The sequence below is a fragment of the Hemibagrus wyckioides genome, linkage group LG13, assembly GCF_019097595.1.
Source record: "Hemibagrus wyckioides isolate EC202008001 linkage group LG13, SWU_Hwy_1.0, whole genome shotgun sequence".
Classification (NCBI taxonomy): Eukaryota; Metazoa; Chordata; class Actinopteri; order Siluriformes; family Bagridae; genus Hemibagrus; species Hemibagrus wyckioides.
The window spans coordinates 11,131,074-11,155,600 of record NC_080722.1 but is presented as its reverse complement, the minus strand read 5'-3'; the positions used below and the strand labels follow the sequence as shown (position 1 = coordinate 11,155,600).

Sequence of the window (24,527 nt, the reverse complement as noted above, 5' to 3'; positions counted from 1 at the left end):
AGAAGGAAGCAATCAATCAGATTCCAAACTCTCCATCATGGCCAAGACCAAAGAGCTGTCCATGGATGTCAGGGACAAGACTGTAGACCTACACAAGGCTGGAATGAGCTACAAGACCATCGCCAAGCAGCTTGGTGAGAAGGTGACAACAGTTGGTGCGATTATTCCCAAATGGAAGAAACACAAAAGGACTGTCAATCTTCCTCGGTCTGGGGCTCCATGCAAGATCTCACCTCATGGAGTTTCAGTGATCATGAGAACGGCGAGGAATCAGCCCAGAATTACACTGGAGGATTTTGTCAATGATCTCAAGGCAGCTGGGACCATAGTCACCAAGATAACAATTTCTAACACACTACGCCGTGAAAGACTGAAATCCAGTAGCGCCCGCAAGGTCCCCCTGCTAAAGAAAGCACATGGACAGGCTCATCTGAAGTTTGCCAGTGAACATCTGAATGATTCAGAGGAGAACTGGGTGAAAGTGTTGGGGTCAAATGAGACCAAAATCCAGCTCTTTGGCATCAACTCAACTCGTCGTGTTTGGAGGAGGAGGAATGCTTCCTATGACCCCAAGTACACCATCCCCAGGTGACAGGACAACTGCACCGCATCAAAGGGACGATGGACAGGGCCATGTACCATTAAATCTTGGATGAGAACCTCCTTCCCTCAGCCAGGGCACTGAAAATGGGTTGTGGATGGATATTCCAGCCTGACAATGACCCAAAACACACGGCCAAGGCAACAAAGGAGTGGTTCAAAAAGAAGCACATTAAGGTCCTGTAGTGGCCTAGCCAGTCTCCAGACCTTAATCCCATAGAAAATCTGTGGAGGGAAATGAAGGGTCAGCCACAAAACCTTAATGACTTGGAGAGGATCTGCAAAGAGGAGTGCGCCCAAATTCCTTGAGATGTGAGATGTGTACAAACCTGGTGGCCAACTACAAGAAATGTCTGACGTCTGTGATTGCCAACAAGGGTTTGCCACCAAGTACTAAGTCATGTTTTGCAAAGGGGTCAAATACTTATTTCACTCAATAAAATGCAAATCAATGTATAACTTTTTTGAAATGTGTTTTTCTGGATTTTTTTTTGTTATTCTGTCTCTCACTGTTCAGATAAACCTACCATTAAAATTACAGACTGATCTTTTCTTTTTCAGTGGGCAAACGTACAAAATCAGCAGGGGATCAAATAATTTTTTCCCTCACTGTATGTCTAAATATATTCTCATGAAAAAAGTCTTTACATAGAAATATTTCTGAAACTTCACTTTATAATCACATTATGTTTAAAACTGTTAGAAAATTATAATCATTTAAGAGTTCTTGGGTTGTTCCTCTGGGAGAACACTAAAACATAGATAATCTCTAAAAATAATAACTCTTAAAATGAGAAAGGGTCGAAAAGAAGATAAGAACCCTTAAGATAAGAACCACTCTGTTTCAAAACAGAAATATTTCATCCTAGGACAAAACAGAAGAAGTTGATTTGCAGTGGCTCTTCTCTCTAAGGGTACATGTGGACCCAAACCATGGCAATGTACACAATAGAAAACAAGATATCAATCCTTATTCTATGTTCTCGATCATGTCACTTGGACAAACACTGTTCTTGGGATTTTCAATCAGTTTAAATGACTATACACCCACCATACAGCTCATAGAGCTTAGTTTTTAGGAAGCGAATTTTAACGAAACATTCCAGGTGATAGGAGAAATGAGTAATTTAATCACATGAATTATGTACCAACATTTCTCTCCCTTCTCTACTGTAAGGAATAAAATGACATCTGTGACAGTGCATTTTATCTTGGTGTAAATTATTTCTCACTGAATAATGAGCATTCACTAGTGATCTGTTTGCATACCAGGTAGAAAAGATGAAAAAGAATTTCAACTGCAGCCCTGTGCTTTGATTTTTCTAAGAAACAGTATTTTATTTTATTTTCTTAATGACAAATATTCCGTTTATAACTGTATGAAGAATCTTATGGCAGGGCAATTCACAACATACACTGAGAATAACACATTCTGGTTCTTCAGGACATATATAATATTCTTTTCTTTACGCTTAATGCAAGCATTAATCAGTAGAGAGAAATGTGAAATGAAGTGAAATGTAAGTAGACAGAGGCAAGTGACATAATGCTGAGGGGAAATCCACTACGGGGTTATTCAGGAGCTCAGTACAACGTGGGAAGTGAATGTTTATTCAAAATGTTAGACATTAAGGTTACATGAAAAATATATTGAATTTCAGATTAATGCAGACGTGTTTCATAGAAACTTTAGGTCTTGGGATCTGTTACAGAGTTCTAGGCCTAACTACCCTCTAAAATTTAGTCATGTGCTGTTGTGTCATGGTTCTCATGGTGATAAATGCCAAATAATCATGTTTATATTGTTTTCTGTTCCTGTTCTGTCTTCACTGCTGTCATGTCATTGGTTTGTTGCCTCATTGTGTTCACCTATTTTGTGTTAGCTCTCGATTAGTTTGCCTTTTTGTGTCATTTTACATTTCAATTAGTTACATTAAGTCCTAGTTCTTATTTCTCTGTTCTGTTTTATGGATTACTCTGCATTAGCCTTGGCTTCCTGCAATACAGAGCCTTACCGAGTTTACACACTTGTGTCCTGCTCCACTCTCTATGCAACACATGTTGCACGTGCTTTCATTTGTACTAATCCATCTTAAATGTCTGACGTAGATGAATGGGAGGCTCCCAAGTGGAACAACTACAGAGACAAGGGATTATGAAAAGGATTTTCCTTGCCAGTGTCTTCATATTGCTGAAGAGCAGATAACAGCTTGTCTTGACTGAGTGCATGCAGTCAGCCAATGACAACAGCTTCCATGCCTGAATATCCTGTAGCATCCCAGGAGACTAGAAAATGCCACAATCCTTTTACAATCATTCATACTTTTAATGAAAGCACCTGTACCTTAATTTCAGTCCAAGTCTTCATGTGTTTGGCATTCATTTGAATGATTTGCACTTTCACTTGTCAGAAGTGACCGAAGCAGGCCAAGTATTGATTTTATAGGCTATATTTTTATGTGCAAGACTCATGAGTCTACATGGAGGTGGTAAAATTTGGACTACAGCCCTGCAGACCACATTACACATTTTGCATAAGAAAATCTGTTTGTAAACATCAGATTAGGTTACTACAAATTGTAACTCAAAAAATCTATAAGTCTTCTTTCCCACATAAAAAAAAAAAACTGCTAGATGAACCAATAGACATGTGAATCAGGGATGATTGAAAGTTGTGGATTTGTTGTTATCTGACATTCCTGGTACCAGGGGTTAAGGTTAGAACGGGAAGAAAGAAGGTAATTTTTAATTTTTATTTATTATTTTTTTATTTATGCCGGTGGTTAACATATAATACTGTACATACAGTATTTGGTGATTAACATGTACAGTATTATATGATACCATACAATTGCTGCAAATATTAAGTGCTTTTCAAAGTAACTATTCAAAAAAGATATTAACTACACCCTGGATAAACTGTTGGTGTTTGGGATTCATTTCAAAAGTCTGTTACAACCCTGCAATCCATTTTCAACCATTCATTCATTCTTATACAGTAAGCACTTTATTCTGGTCAGGGTCACGGTGGATCCAGAACCTTTCCCTGGAAACACTAGGCATTAGCATGTGATGCCTGAGCATGTGAAACTCCAGAAAGAGCCTTGAGGCAGCTATCCTACTACTTGTTCCAATGTGCCACCCCCCTTTTCACTCAACCACAATTACATTGCAATTCATTATAGCTCACACATTATGCATTAGTGAAATGACAATCATTACTGTGCACAGATTGACTATTCTACACATTTCCTCAATGTGACACCAAGTAGCGCAGACATTATTTTTTTTTTTACAGCTTTCAGGTTTAAATAGCCAGATCTGACTGACAATATTTTACACCAGTAAGCTGATATAATTTTTTCTAATCAGTGATTTGACTTGTTTTGACACTGTTCATCAAAGGTAACCCTTTTAGTGCAAAGTGAGCACAGAGAAATAAAAGTCAGTTAGTAAGGAAGTCAGTCATGTATGAGGCTAAGCGATGAGTGGCCAGAAAGCTCTCCTGTGTTCTTTAATTAAGTGAAGATAGAGAGCAAGCCGCACATCCGTGCATGCACATACACACTGGAATTGCTGGGTGTTTATATTAATATCCAGGAGTCTTTTTTTATTTAATCACAATTCATTTTGCATCACAGTTATATTTTGCCAACGACTCCTGTGATAACAGCTCCTGTAATTAAACAAGGAAGTTAGACAGAAATAAAGATTAGGGATTTCTTGTATGCATGTGTGTCAGATATAATCCCTCATAATGAGCTGGTTGATCTTAATAGCATGTTTTCATCATGGATTTGTGAAATTTTGTTGGTGTAATTTGTTTTCGAACCGTGCCGTGTGGGAGGAAGGTGAAGGTGGGTTGTGGGCTGTGGAGTGGGAGAGCATCTTGACTCACCATGACACAGTCACTCAGCCAAGAAATCAGCGTACTTCAAAGCCAGCCACCAAGCAGCTAAGACTATTGCATGAAAACTAATTAGTATTTCATGCAATTATAGGCCTGATAAGATTCCATTATTTAAGACCGCAGTTCAATCAGCGCTGTCCTGCTAGTTCTCTTTTAGGACAACAGGTACAATGTCATGATGATGGTATGAACCTGAACATTCAACATTCACACACACACACACAGTATATATCACAGTATATATTACTGGGTGTTATTACAATGTTGTATCAGTGTGAATTTTTTATCTCCCCATGCCCTTTCTTTTCGGAAGCAGGAAATGGATTAGAAAAAGCACAAAGAATGATCGCTGCAATTCAGGAATATTTCTACATAACTTGTATTAGGTAACTGGCTGAACTGTTGCTCTTTTTTTGTCTCACTGTGTAAGGTACTGAGAAGACATGAAAGAACATGGCTGACCCATCTTCATCTCTATATCTGACAAAAAAAAAAGAGATAAAAAAAAGAGAGAAGAGATTTTAAAAGAAAATGTCAAGGAGCACTGTTCTTCCTGTGAGAATATCAAGATTTTTCATTTTTATTCTGAACATCTTTTTAAAAAAAAAAAAAAAAAAAATCATTGAATTTAATGCTTTTTACTTATATGGCATTAAATACTACAAAAATATAAAATATGGCATTATTACTAAATGATTCTCTGTTGGTTCTAATGATAATGTCTAGAATAATCTTTTATTTGTCTTTAAGTTTCCCACTGACCTGGGCAGTTGATTAAAGCACAGATACAATACAAAAACCCTATTAGGAGATGTTCCAGGTAGAAATTTGTCATTTGTTTTTGTTTTTTTACAAATCATACAAGAGGTACGACCCAAAACAGATGGACTGGAACAAGAGAGTTGTGCTGTCACACAAATATGGTCATTATTTTGAATGAATAGAGACAAACCATGAAAGAATTGCTCCAGATGTCAGTGCAAAACATGTGCTGATGGCAACAGTATGACTAACCTATCGTGAGTCATGTAAAATCCATTGTTTTACTATGCCAAGACAAATACAGTAGTTTAGTTTACTGTCTGGGTAGTGGAAGTAGTGCTGAGATTCTAAATCATATTGAATGAATGAATTGCACCAACAGCATATGGCCAAAATATACCTGTACCTGTTATATTTTCTTAAATTATTACAAAAAAGTTGCAAGCACAAAATTGTCTAAAATGTTTTAGCATCATGTTTATTCATTAGTATTACAGTTTTCCTACACTGGAACTAAGGGGCCCAAATCTATTCCAGTATGAAATTGTGCCTGTACACAAATAGGAGTCCACATCTGCCTAAGTTGGTGTAACAGAACATGAATGGCCCGAGCTCTGACCTCAACCCACTGAACGCATTTTTTGATGAACTGGAATGGCAAGTGCACGCCTGCTATCTTTGCATCAGTGCTTGATCCACTAATGCTCTTGTGACTGAATGAGCACAAATCATCACAGCCATGTTCCAAAATCTAGTTGAAAGCCTTCTCAGAACAGTGGAGGCTATTATAAGAGCAAAAGTGGACTCTGTGTTAATACCCAACGTTTTAGAATGAGCACAAATTGGTGTGATGGTCAGAATTCCACATTATTTTTGGTCAGTAGTTACTAAGAAGGTATTGCAAATGTACTTTTCTTTGGTGAATTAAAAAAAATCCCATTCTTTTAGTGATCAAATGAATTTAGATTACAGTTAGAAACATAATTTTGATTGTCTTGTTCATCTTAATGTCTCATCCCTAGGGTTGTTTATTAAATAATTTCTGAAGATCATCAAAATGTATATCAACTTATCCCTAGTCTTATCACAGAGTTGAACTCTATTGATTAATTTATGATATGTTATTGAATTAAGGAATAATATGTTATATTAAGACAATAATAATAAGACGTGTGTATAGGAAAAAAGACAATTATGAAATGATGGGATGTGACCCAGTGGCAAATAGATGCTGGAAAGTCCACCATAAGCATGTCCACCAAAAAGTCTACCAAAACGTTTTTATTAATGTTAACAAATAATAATGTTTATGTTGTACCTTTACCATACAAGTCCCTGTGTAACGTGTTACTACAGAAATGCTAATATATTAAAATGAGTGCATTAATAAAAGCTATACAGTCAGAACTACTTCCCAAGCCATGCTGTTGTAGAAACTTAATCACCGTCTGATCATTCACAAGCAAACATACAACAGGGTTGAAAATGTTTTGTAGTTTGTCTATACAACTTTCTCCAAATTAATTTCAATTTCAAATGACCACAATATCCACCATTTTCATTCTATTTGTATTTATAAAATATGTATAAATGTTTGGAACTGTTCCAACTGACTGCATTAACAGAAACTTCATGCTCAAACAATTAACATAAGCAATTGATCAGGGATTTGAATTTCCACTGCAACAAGTTCAGTACATTAATATGCTAATGAATTTACAGACATGTTTATCAGTTGGCATGGGTGAGGAAACCATGTTATACAAGCTTAACAAGTCTGAGAAGCAAACACAGGCAGATGTACATTCCAAACTTTATAGCCGTCAACATTCTCTCAACCCTTCTAAGCTTACAGTGCCACGGTTCTGCTGCACTAAACTAATTGGATATGTAACACTCATCGATCATGGCCAACTGTTGCATAAACAAAAAATATGGGCAGCAAAAGAAAATAAATGCTGCAAATTCTTTCTGTGCAAATGTCTTGAATGTAATACAGTCTTTATAATTTTATGGGTGTCAGTATTTCAGAAATGAGAAACAAATTAATGAGGTTTTTCTTATAAACAGTCAGTGGAAGTATATTTCAGACAAAAGTACCTGTCTTCAATAGTAAAAGTTTTGTCAGTAAAAGTGATAAATATTAACAATAAAGCTTGCAGCTTTTTATTCTATTGTAAAGGATATGCCTTGTTTTCTATTCTTCTCACATTTTGAGTATACATTGTTTTTTATTTGCAGGTGCATATGAGATACAATTTAAAGTACATGGCCTACCTTTCCTACATACTGTGCATCTGGTCCAATGTGCTCCTCCAGTACAAAGAACTGGTTCCATATCCATCCCCGCTTTGGTCTGTGGTGGACTTCTGTCTCCCCATCTTTTGTATGGTTGTGACTGTGAGTCAGGTTGTGATTCCTGGAGATCAACCTGGCCTGTCCGTGATGACTTGCCCCATAGCCTCTCTCCAGGAAGCAGAGACAGAGAAGCACAGGGCATAGACAGGAAGTTGGACTCACCTTCATGATGGTGAGTATGTACAATGTTTCCAGTATTCCAATATAACGATATTTTTCCCAAAGTATCACAATATTCCAAATGATAGAGATATTCCAGAAGCAAGTATATTCCTACGGATATGGCCTATCATCTGCTTCATGAGCTTCTTTTTCATCCGCCCCAACAGCCAGTTCTGTAACCCTTGCAGCTGTAGCCCTCCTTTGGTGCTATTTTAGAGAGATGAGATCCAAGAAGAGAGAAGGGCCAGAGTCAGAGGTCCAGAAAGCTTTTATGATGCTCATGTTTCACTCATCCATATCAGCATGGCTGCACAAATGCATTTACATAATGGACTCAGAGGGCTTTTGCTTCAGGAAACAATTGATATTGGGTTTAGAAAGGTTTTAGCAAAGTTGTGCAGAGACACAGGCCATCTTGAGATACCTACAGAAGGAAAAAAAAAAGAATTATAATTATGGGCTTAAATGAAGTTAGCTGTCTAGTAACATAAGGAGGATACTACATACAATCCTGATACCCATATTCATAGATACAAGCTCACAGTATGTCCACCAACAGATGTTTGCATCTTTAAAATCTGGGAACACGCACAAACCCGTACTATGAAGAGTACTTAAGGATGATTTATGTATATGTTTTGCTTTGAGAATCCAGATTGTCACATGCTTGTAAAACAAAGGTTTATTGAAAGTGCATTGTAATGTAATGTAATGTTCAGGGACACCTTTAAAAAACAAACAACCTTTGTACAAAGTTTCCCTTTCAATTTATACTTTCCTGAACACAAACACTTGATCTTGATTAAAGCTGAATGAATTCAATTGCTAGAAGCTGGGTGGGTTTTTTTTTTTCAAAGTAAATTCAAATGTCCATATGGATTTATAGTATAAATTGACTTCAAGAAAACATTTACACAATTACCAGTATAGGTTTTTTCCTTCCAGGAAAACAAATTTGTTAATTTGAGATGAAATACATTTAAAAAAGAAACAAACAAACAAAAAAAAACCTACCTAACAAATGGAATATTATACACTTATATATGAAATTACACGTCAAATAAAGAATCCAGCTGTTAGAGTAAACCAAATGTGATTCCTAAGTCCAAGTGTTTTGCATTTCCAAATTGATAAACCAATTACAATACTTAATTTTTAAGATTTAAAAGGTAAATAGGTCAGTGTTAAGAGTAGGATTAGTGTTCATATCTAACTCAAACAAACATTAACCACCTTCCATTCAATTACTACAGTTTATATTAGATCAAGCTGATAAAGGAAAAGGTATGGAAGAAAATAATGCAAAAGGTATAGAGAGAATATAGATGCAGTTACGCAGAGAGAAGGAAAGTAAAGGTTAATCTGTCATTAATGTATTTAAAAAAAAAAATACTTTCTTCACATTTTCTTTTTTTTCCACTTTTGCTGAAAAAAAAGGAAAAGAAAAAAGAACTGTGTTATTCAGTGATGCTTGGATTAGATTTTGGCAATTTGGAGAGTGTGGGAAAGCTGGCAGCTTTTCATTCAGTAGGCTGTTAGTCTGATTGTAATTAAAACACCTCATCATACCTAGTCTTTTCATCCCTAGCACCAAACTTCTCTGTTTCCTGGCACCTGCCTCTCAGCTATGATCCAAAAGAGATGGCAAGTTTGTTGGAAATGGAGGTTCAAAGAACAATATCAATGGAGCAAGCAATTTGCCTACTAGCAAAGTTGAAAGGTAGAGACGTGTGTGTGTGTGTGTGTGAGAGAGAGAGAGAGAGAGAGAGAGAAAGAGAGAGACAGCGACAGAGATTGTATGTGTCAGATGACACATGAAGATTGTGAAGCACATGAGGTGTGAAGCACAGCAAAAGGGACAATAAGAATGAGAAGGAACTGAGATCTTGAACATCTTGAGAAAAGAAATAATGAGACATGTACACATTAAAATGTATTTATAAATACTGGTACATAAGCTAGGTAGACAGATATACAAATAGCTAATTGGGTAGGTCCAGCGTGGAGGAGGAGATTCTATACAAATAATATTGTAGATAAAATGAACAAGAAGCTATACATTTATTAATCTGGCAACAGTTTAGGAGATGATGCATAGTTGTTGAAGGAAAGTGAACAGAAGTAGAAACACACACAGAAAAGAGACAAAAATGCTGGGGTGGGGTTTGACAAAGAGGGGTGAGAAAAGTCTCACATTTTTCCACAGTATGCTTATTGTAGCTAATGTAGACTAACTGCCAAACGTCTCTCAGCCTCTACTGTGAAATATGCACAAACAGGTGCTTGCTCCTACACAACACACACACATGTGCGCAGACACATGCACAAACACATACACACACACACAGAGTGTGTGAGAGAAAGAAAGAAAGAAAGAATTAAAGAAAGAAAGAAAGAAAGAAAGAAAGAAAGAAAGAAAGAAAGAAAGAAAGAAAGAAAGAAAGAAAGAAAGAAAGAAAGAAAGAAAGAAAGAAAGATTCAGAGAGAAAGATGAGTTTCAAATACAGTCAAATACCCACATATATTCATGGGAGAATCTGGGTGAATCTTTTATTTTCTGACAAGCTCACATGGACAGAAATGCTTTGAAAGGCATCTTGTATTTTTTGGTCATCTATAGCCGCCAGACAGAAATAGTTGTGCAAAAAAATGCAGAAAAAAATGACAGTTTTCATTTCTGCACACTATTGAGAAGCGGAAAACTGCTTGAATTAGATTATTCATTATGGTTGCTTCCACGAGTGATGTCTTGACTCTCTCTCCTCTCCTTTCTCCACGTCTTGTCAAATGTGGTTATGAGGGACTTGGTTGCTGCTTAAGATTTTGCTCATGGTGATTTGTTTCCTTTCTCAGCTTTTTACTCCCGTAATGTATGTGCTAAATTAATTTCTATACTAAATTAAGGCAAGGCTAATTTTGTGGAATGTCAAGCAGCATTTATTTCTCCAAGACAAAAATATAGCTGAACACATATTGCATGATGAGACAAGGGAAACACTGCAAAATACTCAGTGTTGAACTTCACTCAAGGTGTGCACATGTATATACTGTCAATCCGGATGAACATGAGCAAAGCTTTACTATACTATAAGTGCCACTTCATCACTGCTATGTACTGTATTAAATTTATTTCTGCATTTCTGAGGAGACTGCAGGTAGGCTTCTCAAAAAACTTTCAAACAGGCATACCGGCACTTTTTTAAAAAAAAAAAACAAAAAACAAACTACACTTTCACTTCCCTTTTCTTTCATTTTGTCTTTTTTACCCATCTCATTTGCTGCTTATTCTTCTTCCACCTATTTCTCCTATTACAGAGCCTTCCATATTCATTTATTATTATATTACCTCCTCTGTTGAGCTTTGGTACTCTGAGTGCACTTTGTCTTTAGTGTACTATTTTATTAAGAGCTCCAAGTCTATCTGAAAACCAGCCTGCATGGATTAGAGACCCCTGTTAATATTTGGTTTAGATTAGAAATGAAAGACATGGGCTATGTGCCTTGTAAACAAATGATCTTGTTATGAATTTGGCGGTATTAATAGGAATCGTGTGTGTGTGTTTGTGTGTTCTGGGGGGGCTAATTAAAAAGGAAAGGAAGAAGAGAGGTAAGGAAGAATAGAGGGTGCTTGAAGACAGAGAAAAGGCGAAACAAGTAGGAAATAGATTCTTCTGACATCCTCATCACAGGAGAACACTGCCTGTGGGATATCATTTATCTGCTGCAATGTTCAATGGAAAATTTTTACCATGACATAATCTGTTTACCCATAAGCCTGACTTTAACTCTCTCACTCGCTCTCTCACTCGCTCTCTCACTCGCTCTCTCTCTCTCTCTCTCTCTCTCAATCACTCTCTCCCCCACCACTCCCCTAGCCACCCCCCTTCAAATCCAACTATGCTATTATGAAAAAGCCAATACAACAGGTTGTTTATTAGGAAAGTCTGATTGAATTGGTCAGATCAGATTGGTGAAAGAAAAGAAAAATTCTTGCTTTCTATCTGTGGCAGTGTAGGTGTTCACTCACTGTGTTGTGTGTGCTAGATGCATCCTATCATACATTTGTGAATAAAATCCCAGGGGCTCCCAGGGTTAACAGCACCAGCAATGGCCATAAGGCAGAAAATAGACAAGAAGAAGAGGAAACAAAGCTCAAGCTGTGAAACACCCCTCTGATTTGATTTTCATTCGAGCTGATATTTCTCTGCCCATGTCACTGGATCATCTGTTACACATCATCAACAGTGACTGAGAGGGCATTTGAAATTCAGCTGCAGGAGTATTGAATGGGAAAGAACTGGATTATTTACTCTATATTGCTTTTTTCCCAGTGCCTTTAAAGGAGAAAGTAAAAACAGACTACGCACACACTGTCCAATCATAAATTATATATTAATTTGAAAATATAATTAGAAATTATCCTGCGTTCGAATACTGGGTTTGAACAGGCAGGGGCCTTTCTGTGTGGAGTTTGCATGTTCTCCCCGTGCCTGCATGGGTTTACTCCGGGTACTCCGGTTTCCTCCCACAGTCCAAAAACATGTACATTAGGTGGATTGGTAATTTTAAATTGCCTATAGGAGTGAGTGTGTGTGTGTGTGTGATTGTTTGTCTATATGTGTGGATGTGTGGTCCAGTGATGGACTTGCGACCTGTCCAGGGTGTACCAGGGTGGGAGAGGATCCAGCAGACCCCCGTGACCCTAATTAGGAATAAAGCGGGTATAGAAAATGAATGAATGAATGAATGAATTAGAAATTATAAATGAAATTTAAGTTAAGTTTTAAAATAATAAACAGATGACATAGCTGATGGTTTAGTGTATCCTAGTTTGTACAAATGTTTTCTATATAAGTTATACATGTGTACTAGTCAGAGGAAACACTAGGAACAAAACACACACACACACACACACACATTAAAAACTGCTTGTTGTGCTGCTGATAGATATTAGATTTTAGCCCTCTCATCCAATGTCAAACTGTAAGAAATTGTTGCTGCCTTGCATTTGTGACTGAAATTTCTAAAAATGATCTACTGCTGATTCACATTTATTGCTTCATCTGGATCACATATCACTGTGGAATGACAGCGACAAGCTCATCCAAATCCTGATGCCAGAAATCAGTTACAGCTCAATATGTATCCATTTCCCAGGCATAACATGGAGCAGAGCTTACAGCCGGACCACTGCAATTCAAAAGCACTGGTTGTATTTGTGTCTGACCCAGATTCCAAAAAAACACCACCAGCACCACCAACAAAAAACCCATTAAACTTAAATACGTACCTACAAATGGATCAATTTTAGCCCACATTACTGCTGCCATAATTAACCCTCAATCTAGCTGTATTTGGGTGGAAATCTATGGGTATTGGTCTAGGTAGGTACCAGGCCAGCTCCTTTATAATAGACTCATTTAGTTAAGGGCTTGAGGCAGAGGCTAAAGACAAATAGCTGAGTAAGTGTTTATGTGTGTGTACAAGTGTATTTCATCTTGATGAATCAAGCTGGTGGTAGGGGTGAATCGGAGTGTGGATATGTGTATATGTGTGTCAAGAGGGTCACTAAGTCAGTAATGTGTGAATAGATCGCTCCAGGGCGCATTTCTCATCTTATCTAGGACTAGAAAATCAATAAAGAGAGGCTTTCAATTTCTCACTCACTCTCTCTTTACCGCTCCATCATTTGCTTTCTCTTAACTAAACCTCACCATTTATATTAAGCAGTTCCACCTGATTTGCACTCACCAGCAGCCGGCTCTCTGTCCTTCTGCCCCTCATCAGGACGCTTCCCCAGATACACACCAAAATGCAGACATTCTCAGTTACACAGTACTTTTTTTTTTCTTTATGAATTTACTTCCATGAAAAATATAAATATGCTTTTGTTTTCTATCATCAGTAAAGTGTTTCATCAGTTTCATTAAATTAAACATATTAAATGCTAGAATCTGAAATTAGTTTATTTAGTTTAACCAATGTTATGAATACACAAATTAATTTGTTTACATTGTAATTATAATTTGCAGTATTTACAATAAACATAAATTAACAACAGATACTCTTCACTCTGAACACGCAGAAACTACAGGGTTTGTATTTATATATCACTCACGTACAGCAGTTTACATATTAGACTCTCAATTTATATGTTGGAAAAACAATTTCTCATAGAAGCAGTAACCTGTACATTCCTCAGCACTAGCACATTATATCCTCAACCACACAATACATATACATGCAGTGACACTATGTTAAAATGTATTGTGCAGTATACAAACATTTTAGTTGGCTATATAAAATCAGTAGGCATGCTCATCATCTCCAATGCCATTTATACTTCCTTCAATATTTTCTGTATTAGGACCAACTATTTCTATAATGGTACCTTGTGCCAATAGTGTTAAATATTTGTATAAAGGGAACAATATATAATGTATAAAAATTTCTAACTAATAATTATTATATATACAGTAGGAAATATAATGTTCGTTAACAGAAATATCATGCAAATGACATGCTCATTTGAAAAATGTGCTTTTTCAGTACTCCAACAACATAACAAACATTCCTCAAGCCCAAGAATTTTTGATACTAGATATTTTTCTCCTCAGACACTCTCAGGCTAGCTGGACCCCAGGGGAGCTCCAGTGGACAAAGTTTCTTTGCAAATGGAAACTCTGCATCTCATTTTTCAGTAGAGGTTATTTCCATACTCCCCTAGGTGATGTGAACTCCCCACACATTCAGACTCTGCTTTAGACATATGAATAAACTGCAAGACCTTTATCTCATCACAGTATTGGCCTTTTCTATACAAATGCACCAATAGAGCCTTATCAGCTTAGCAGGCATAATAAAGTTGGACAATTTTATACGAGTTTAAAATATTGTATTAGACAAATGCTTTCCTTCTTAAATAATGACTTCAAAATTAGCCCATATGTTTGAGGAACCATTTATGTGGTGAGTATACATCCAGAGCCTTCCTGAACACATCCTGGATGGCATGGCAGTTTATAAAAGGGCTGTGTGATGCATTGAACTGAGGGTTGTCATTATTCCAAGAATTACTTGGATAATCTTTTCTTCACTAATTAGATTTAATTCTTCTTTGTCATTATTAGAGAAGTCTGGTGGCACTGCAGAGAGCTGGAATAAACAGACACTGCTGGTGGAGTAGCAAGCTGTTAACGCTGAGAATGCCTGTCTATCTATCTATCTATCTATCTATCTATCTATCTATCTATCTATCTATCTATCTATCTATCTATCTATCTATCTATCTATCTATCTATCATATTTAAAGACAAAGGTTTAAAGAACACTGGCACAAACATTTAACATAAATCTCAGTAAATGCATCCCCTGTCTGTGTTAATCACTGGAACTGGAGAGATGAATAATATTAATGCAGCTCTGTTTATGTTCAAGCCTCGAGCAATGCCTCAACCTTGTTTACGATAATCTTAGAGCTCTTGTATTTATAACAACTGACATACAACTCAGACAACATTGTAAACTCTACATTATGGCTAAACAGACGACTCTTTCTTTTCAACCTCGTTTTCGACTCATGCCTAAAACTGGAAGAGATGGTTGACTGATTCTAAATTGCTGCTTGAGAAAATCATTTGTAATGTAACTGCAACATGAAAAAATGAGCATGTATACTATGATCCCATCTGGGGTTTGTGCTTGAGAGAGAAGAGATTTAGACTGCAGTCTTAGCAAAAGACAGGCTGGTGTTAGACTTGTTGGCTTAATACCCTGATCAGAGGCTGGCATCTGTGAACTCTAGTGAAGAGTTTATAAGACCACACTCATCATGCATAGAAATGAGATGTGATAAAGAAGCTGAATTGCACTTCCTTAGTTTTGTCTATAGTTAGACTAGCCTGACAATGTGCTACTTATTATAGTAAAGGGTAGAAAAGAAAGAAGAAAGAGTAATTTCTTTCTTCACAATAATCTATCAGTAGATTAGTTTAAGGGTGTTATATTTAAGGGCTAATATTTCTTGTCCTATAAACATCCTCCATCCTTTTCTATGCTCTTTCAGCCTGCCCCATCCTGTAGCCAATCAGCAATCAGCATGCGATGTACCTACCCTTTCTAGTTTAAGTTAATGTTGATTATGCTTTTGTGTTCTGCTGCTGGAGTTTTGCATGCTGTTTTTAGATTCTTGTTTTTCCTGACCTTTATTTGGTTTGTTAATGTGTTGTGTGTCTACAGGCTGTAAAGGCTAAGACAAGAGGAGAATTTTAGCTGAAGTTGGTGATAAATGGCATTTCCATGAAGAGACAAGTTCAAGTTTAAGCAAGAACAGATGAATCAATAAAGGCATCAGTGTCACAGTTGTGCTGTAATAATGTTATTATGATCAGCAGGCTTGGAGGATAAAACACACAGTTGTTGTAATGATGTCTCCTGCAGCTTGCTAGTGCATTAGCCAGTAGGAGACACATCACTCATGTTAGCACAGATTGGGTTTGAACATTACATTAATGGCAAAAACATAATCCCGAATCTCAAAGTAAACAAAACTCTACCTGTGTTAATCACTGAAGCTGAAGAGATTAATTATATTTGTGCAGTTCTGTTTATGTGCCAGCTAATACTTCAGTCACAGTGCCCTTGGCTTTATAACAGCTGACATACAACTCCAACCTCATAGTAAATGCTACTTATGGCAGAAAGTGGTTGCATACTAGACTAATACATCCTCTAGTCTTTCAAGTAGGGAGCTGTTGACTTGAGAAAGCAGTGAAAAAACAGTGAAGCGGACCGCTAGACAATGTAGGCAGATGCTCAAGAAAGCAGGTTAAATGGACTTGTTAGTCTGAACATATGTAAGAGTAGACAAAGCCAAATCTACAATTAACTGTGTTTTATATATATATATATATCTAGGTATAAAATGGAACATTGTCACTTTGATATTGCTTTGTATGAAGAGGTGGTAGAGGTGTGCATTTTCTTAAACCTACTCCCACCCACTTATGAAGCAATTTCTCTAACAGTCACTAGCACCGTATAAGTGTATTTGATGCCCCAGCTTGCAGGTCATTATCCAATTCCACTAGCTCAATGAACAAGATGGAAAAACTTCCAATATGCTGCTATAGACCTAGCATCCTGTTTTCCAAGGAAAGTCAGTCACTGAAGGACTGGGAAATCCAAAAAAGATTCTATGATACACATCATTATTATGCGCCCATAGTCCACTAATTTATTTTTTTGAAAGGAAACTATAGTACTTATAGCCTGTTTATGGCTGATAAATGAAATGTGGCTTGTCATATTCTTTACTTCTTTAATAAACCAGAGATGCCCTGAATCCTGTTTTGGTTTAATTATGGACAATATGATCAGTCATCATATTTAATTGAATTCCTTGTCAACTAGTAAAAATTAATGTATATCCCCTATAGCTAAATTGATTATTTTTTCTAGCACAGGATTGAGAATTTGGCATCATTTAACCTTAACTGAAAAAAAACCCCTTTAAATCTGAGAAAAAAAGACAGATGTTTCATGTTCTAGATAGTAGGAGGCATATAAAGATCACATAGCTTGTGTTAGCAAGGATTAAAAGTTATCTTAATTTAAAGGGCCAAATGATCCTCATGCAAGGCTGTAATCTCATTAAATACAGTGTTTCTTCTTAAATGTTGCAGAGACTTTTGGGGCCTACAACCTGCACACAATCACAATCACTCTGTAATTGCATTGCTTCAATTCTCTGTGGTTTAGCATGTGCACACTGTTTACACCCTGTTGGTTTCTTACATCTTACTATACTAAAAAAAAAATCTCTTCACACATCTGGAGGATTCTTACTGACCTAACAATAGATAACTAAGATTAGATCCGCAGCCCTGAAATCTCTCCCATATTCCCTAGTTCCTTGAAAGTGCACAGTAAGAATGCCTCTTGACTTGAGGCTCAATCAATACACAGTCTCAACAGGTAGTAGTGTTAGAAATGCTATAACCTGTGCAGAGTGAGTCAGCACTGCGATGAAGGCTACAGCACAGCTTATAAGGAACCCCAAAAAAGATACTCATGTTGTTTTTGGTCTGTATTTTGTGGTGAACACTTTAAAGCCAAGCTGGATAATTTCTTTGCCCACATCATGCATGATTGAAAGCATTTTTGTGTGATCATGTCAACATAAGAATGATTGAGGACACCTACTTTTAACAGCGACTGCTTAAATCTATTTCCGGCCAGACGTTTGACCACAATAAACAACCAACCAATACAAAGAAAAGAACCGTAAAGCTATGTCAGACTATTAAATAGCAGTCACTGGTAATGGCTGAGCTTAAGATCAAAAATAATTGCATAACTTAAAGCCAATTAATGGTTAGGCCACTTCTTGTGCTCAAAGTCAGTCATGTATTGTATTCGTCTTCCAAGAAAGTCTGGAGTGATATTGTGAAATGTGAACATTTGATTGTCACTTCTTAATAATGTTTGTGTTTATATATATATATATATATATATATATATATATATATATATATATATATATATATATATATATATATATATATATATATATATATATATATATTCAACTAATAAGGTTATGATTATAATACTCACAGAATTTAAACAGATAAATTATGTCCTTAATTGGGTTTCATTAGAAAGGGGTCTTTGAATAATTAAAGGTGTCACACTTGAGCAGGATGGGAGAAATGGCAGAGAATAAATTAGATGATAGGCTTTAAAAAAATCCAAAACTCATGCAAAAACTAAAGTGAAATAACCAGGCAGGGATTAAAAGCTAAACAGCTGAAATTTTGTCTAAACACAGAGCTGCAGGAAGTGGAAACCTAAAGGGCAAAAAAAAAAAAAAAAAATCAGAAAACATCAAAAGTCATCTGCAGGAGATCAAAAATTTTTTGAGGGGAAAGGCTTAGAAATGAAAATTATAGCACAAACAACGAGCAAACCAAATAAACTGAGACATATTTAAGCTGATGATTAGTAAATGAAGTGCAGGTAAGTGCAATTAGTAAGCTGGCAAAATTAAGTGGGACGGTTGAGGGTGATATTCAGAAAGGTATTCTGGGAAATTAAGTTCCTGGGGCATGTACCAAACTGTTTCTACCTTACTAAATAATAAGGGACTATTATTTTTACTAAATAATGAGGAACAAACCAAAGAGTTCCAGATTTTATTTATTTATTTATTGTGGTTGTTACACCTTAGGACTTATTTAACTGAATTACACACCACGCAATTTTTGTTGTTAGCTCTCTTATACATGAATGAGGAAACACTTTCGTTTTGTTCCGGTAAAATGCTTTCATACTAAGCTGTATTACCAGAGACAGTATTTCATTTCAGATCTAAAGTGTAAGAGCTGAAAGTAAACTACAGGCATACTGAGGTGTTTGGAGCACTCTGAAACGATTAAAGTCACTCAGGCAGTATGGTTGCTCTATTTATACTGTCTCACACATCTATTATTACATCTATTTCAGAGTTAAAAGGGTTTAAAGGATTATTACGAAATACATTAAGTTTAAGACATGCTGTGCAGTATGTTGTGTTAGGTGCATTTTGTTTTTCTGATTCCCCATAAAGTGAAAAATATTAAAATCTTTTCTAACATCTGTTTCCAACATGACGCTGTATAGGTGCCTGAATCATATTTTGTAGTAGGCATCAGTGGCGTATTAATATACAAAGAAATGGTTAAATGTGATTTCCCCTGCTTGGTAGTGAGGTATTATTATACTGGGGTATTAAAGATTAAATGTCAGGGTTTTAATCAAAATTCTGATTTTCACACCACCAAAAGAATTTTATGGTGTGTGTGTGTGTGTGTGTGTGTTCTATATGTCGCTCTGGATAAGGGTGTGTGCCAAATGGCATAAATGTAAATTTAAGTGTGTGTGTGTGTATGTGTGTGTGTGTGTGTGAGAGAGAGAGAGAGAGAGAGAGAGAGATGAAGGTCTTTAGTCAGTGTGTTGTAGAATTTTGAATAGAGAGTGAGTTTGAGTTTAATAAGAACGCTTTAAGGATTTAATCATCTGTCAGTATAGAGCCCATGCTTACATGCTTTTCCACTCTGATGATTCATCAGTGCATTATTGCTTTAGGGGACAGAGTTTAGTGAGTAAACAGAGTCTAAAGGTTAGGATCTCTCTAGGCATTGCTGAGAGACCTTGTTCAATGCTTTCAATCACATTCCAGTGACATTCAATTCCAATTCCCAGTCCCACTGAAACTATAGCAGAGTTAGCGACATCAACAGCAGACATAGCAAATGATACATTTTTCATGATTATAAATACTGACTTAAAATATGAATGATCGTCGGATGGATATGAAAAAGAAGAAGGGAGAAGGCCAGTTTAACAGAATGAATGGGAATGTACACATCACTGGGAGCTAGTTAGCTGACAGGCTATTGTGAGTGTGGCTGTATCTGTTTATCTGTAAATGAAAAGGTACAGAGGTTATACTTGTGGTTAGGGGCAGGGTTAGCATTTATACCATTATTTATACTATATCATTCATATAAAATTGGGAATAAAACCCACAGTGCATCTTTCTTTCTTTCTTTCTTTCTTTCTTATAAAAGATACAAATGTTGTATTTGAGGATAGAGGCAGGGTTAGCATTTATACATTTATACATCTATCTATATAACGTACATGAACTGTACATGAACAGTCACACATGCTGTGCTTGGGGTTAGGGATGGAGTTAGAATTTGTACAGTTTCTATGCCTACATTCATATTTTATGTATGATGTTAGTCTCTGATTAAGGAAAAGGAATGAAATGCTCAGTTCGATTGGAAATCACTTAGCATTTTTTTTTTTCACATGCTGACTTGCCTTATTATTTTTATATATAAGTAGGCCAGTTGTGTGTTGGTTGCCTGAGGGGGTTATGTATGGCAGGACGGTGCTCTCCCAACAGAATACTCTCCACTGCCAGCTACTGCATTACTGAATACTCTTCCTAGTCTCAGCTGAATCATTTTGGAACTAGGGAAGTCAAGAAGGACAGATAAATCGTTTTCTACTTACTGAAGACTGAAAAGCAAGCGCATGCTACCACTATTTCTCTTGCAGTCTCTCGTCTTTCACAGATCACACAATCAACAGTTCTTGGAATCAAATCCCATCTACTCTTTCATGCTTTTCACGGTAAACAGCCCTCCCTCTGTGCATGTTGTGTGTATGTCTGTGTGTGTTGTGTGTATGTCCGTGTGTGTGTGTGTGAGAGCAAGAGAGGTGCATAAATATCTTAGATGTGACATGAGCTGAAGTGAGGAAATATCGGCAGTGCTACTGTGTGACAGAAAAATAATTACACACACACACACACACACACACACACTTAACAGCAGTCTAATGACACAAACATTTAGTATTAATCTGTGCTTTATTGCTTTATGCATGATCAGAACTTCCTGTCATGAGTGCACAAATGAGCAAATAAAACACTCGGCAAGTGTGTGTGTTTGTGTATGTATATATGTATGTGTGGGTTTTATTTATTTATTTATTTATTTTTTTGGTGGGGTGCACACCAGCACAAATGTGTATTTCAGACAGGATAATAACATAAGGAGTCTAATAAGCTGCTTCTGTGCTTCATGTCTACACTGTAGCAGAACAGACTTATCACATAAATCAGAGTAGAGCAGCACAGTCATGAGCACACAAACACACATATCAAATACACACACACACACACTCACACACACACACTCACACACACAAACACACGAGTCCAAAAAAGCACAGAAACTCCATAGAAGCATGTCGTTCGTGCAACATAGCACATGCAATCTGTGAAAACCACACACATGCATTAACTATCACTCATTTGGTCTGCTGACAAGCTTTTTCAGCTCACCGCAGCTATACTTTATTTCTTTTTCAGTTCCTGACTTATTCAGTCTCTCCTATTAAACCCTGAATGTCTCTCAAAATACCCATTTTCCTCTTACAAACTGCTGCATGTCTATCTGTCTTCATCAAGTATATTAATCTAGTCCTTCTTTTTAGATACTCCTACTTGTATGTGCACATGTACACAGTTACTAACATAATAACAACAGTCTCTCAAAATCCCAAAGGTGTTATCAGACCAGCTGGCAGCTGTAGTGAAATAGAATGTGCCATACTGTACCTCACAAGATGGTTCCAGAAAAGCATTTCCTCTCCCAATGAATGTCCAACTCCAGTTTCCGTGCCTCTCGCACCATTTCCCTTGTGCTGCTCTACTCCCCAAATGAGAATCTCTCCGTTCCGTGCACTGTGCGTGTGTGTGTGCGTCTGAGTGTGTGTGAGCACAAGGGAGAATCCTCCCTGACTCTTCCACTGCAGCAGCTTAGCTCTCGGATTGGCCGTCTCAAAGCTCACTGAGTGCCTGTCATGCCTGCACCAACCCTCTCTTTCTCTCTCTCTCTCTAGCTCTCTCTCGCTCTCTCTCTTTCTCTCAGTGTGCGTTCAGATCTCTTGTCAACACTTTCAAATCTCACATATTTCCTGCTTCTCATTTGTGTTATTAAACAGTGTAATTCTAAAAGCTGTTTGTCATCTTTCATCGATGGATGTGTCTTATTTCCTCATTTCTTACATAAGCCCTGACACTTTCTTACTTTCTCTGCTCCTCTGTCTTCGCTGTCTCTCTCTCTCTCTCTCTCTCTCTCTCTGTCTCACTCTGACACACACATATGTACCCTGTCTTTCCTTCCCTTGTGGCTTTCCTCAGGTACACTAAAGGCTAGCGGCAACCTGGCTCACTCCGTGCCTTCCCTCTCATCTGATCCAAAGGGAAATGTAATGAATAATAAAGTAAAATAGAACAGGAGAGGAAAAGGGGGTGATGCAAAGAGGGACACAACGAAGTGCAAGAAAGTAACATTTCACCTTTGAGGAAAGAAAGAAAGAAAGAAAGAAAGAAAGAAAGAAAGAAAGAAAGAAAGAAAGAAAGAAAGAAAGATGACATTGACTGAAGGCTTGACTGAAACATTCATTCATCAGTTAGATGGGCCAAAATTGAAGCACTTTTGTTGGTGGTGCTTGATAGAAGTGCGAGGGGAAAGAGGATGGTAGTAGCTATAACGAGCACATGAATAGCAGTCCGATGGGACTGAAGAGAGAATGGAGTGAAGATTTAGAGGAGGAGGAGGAGGAAAGCCAATAGTGGGATATAGTAAGAGAGACAATTGCCAACTACTCATCTCTAGTCTCTATTCTTAATCAAATGCACCCTCAAACCTCCCACAAATAATTAACCATCCTTTCAGCATTTCTGACATGCTTGACTTGCATGCTATATCTACAGATTTTGTTTGTTTTGCAGGCAGCATGAATGAGTATAGCAGGTGCATAGCCACCTTACAGCTCCAGGATCTCAGATTTGATCCCGAGCTCAGGAAACTGTTTTTTTTTTTTTCTGGGTTTTCCAGTTTCCACCCACCTCCCATAGATCATGCCAGCAGGTAAACTGGCTATGTTAAATTGTTTCTCTGTGTGAATGAGTCTATGTGTACAGTGCCCAGTGATGCACTGGAATCCATCCAGGGTGTATTCATACAGGTTTTGCCTCACATTTAGCATTCTTGGGATTAAGAGCCAGATCCACCATGACCCTGGCAAGGATAAAGCAGATGAAGAATAAAATTAATGAATGAAAATGAGTGAAAATTAATGAATTTGCTTTGTTTTGTAGCTTAGGCTGAGTCCCTCTGCATAACAAAATTATGCCTCGGGAGCATATTGTGGCAGGTGGAGGTGTGGTTCAGTGGGAGTTTGCAGTGAAAGTGTGAAAGAATGAGTAAATTAATGTGACACACCTGCTTTTTATTTTGTGAATGGTTATTTAACACACTTAAATAGTTTCTTTCTGTTTTTCTTTCAGTAAGTGAGGCTGAGGTGTGTGTATGAGTGTGGGTCTTGGGCACTGAAGTAAACTAGGCTGCAGGAAAAAAGGAACATTATGTTTTTATTTTGTTTGTGTGGTGCATAGACAGTAATACATGCTCACTAGATATCTCCCTCAGCTTGAGGTAAGGCATCATGTGGACATGGATTCCAGTCCTCTTGCCCAGGTTCTCCAGTAGCTAGTGCAGATGCAAGTCCAGCAGCATCAGGTGCGCATGAATCTACAATGCAGTAGTAAGAGAATCCTGATTAAACTGGCAGATGGGCAAACTGCAATCTGAGCTGCCATCAAAAGCCTGATGACATCCTCATGTTCCTCCCTAATGAGCCCCTCTTAAGGTCCTTCTCTCTGGCCAGGATGACAGTCCAGGATGAAGGTGAGGCATACGGGTACTGCCTTGACATGTCGATGGCTAAGAGGAGAGTGTGAGCTGCGCATTCAGGCCCTCCAGAAGAGAGAAGCCCAGCTGGTGGTCCAGAACCTGATATTGCAGTGCCAGCTACATTACAGATCCATGAGGAGAACAGTGCTTGAGTGGGTCAGATTGTTGCTGGAAGAACATTGTTAGAGGAGGGGGAATAATCTTTTACCAATACCCTTTTTAAAATATTATAAAATATTTTTAAATAACACCCCATCCCTGCAATTCACAATTCCCAGCTTGTTGTGTGATGCTTGCTACTATACCATGTTCTTTTTGCACTTTTGTTTGTTTGGTCGTTTGTTTTTGGTCATGTCTCTGCCCCAGTTCTGTGATTGGTTGTGTTTACCTGTTGTGGTCATCTGTACTATTTTTCA

The 24,527-nt window shown here is 37.3% G+C and overlaps 1 protein-coding gene across 1 annotated transcript in view; it reads right to left on the bottom strand.

Moving 5' to 3' along the window:
• Window positions 1–22,145, bottom strand: part of LOC131364173 (cadherin-18) — a 79,519-nt gene extending 57,374 nt beyond the window's left edge. Inside the window, exons 1-2 of the mRNA XM_058407298.1 lie at window positions 21,969–22,145; window positions 7,550–8,216 (exon numbers count right to left, since the gene is read on the bottom strand). Of these exons, the coding sequence (XP_058263281.1) occupies window positions 7,550–7,798 (249 nt within the window). The 5' untranslated portion in view covers window positions 7,799–8,216; window positions 21,969–22,145. The remainder of the gene's footprint in view (window positions 1–7,549; window positions 8,217–21,968) is intronic.
• Window positions 22,146–24,527: the final 2,382 nt, after the last annotated feature.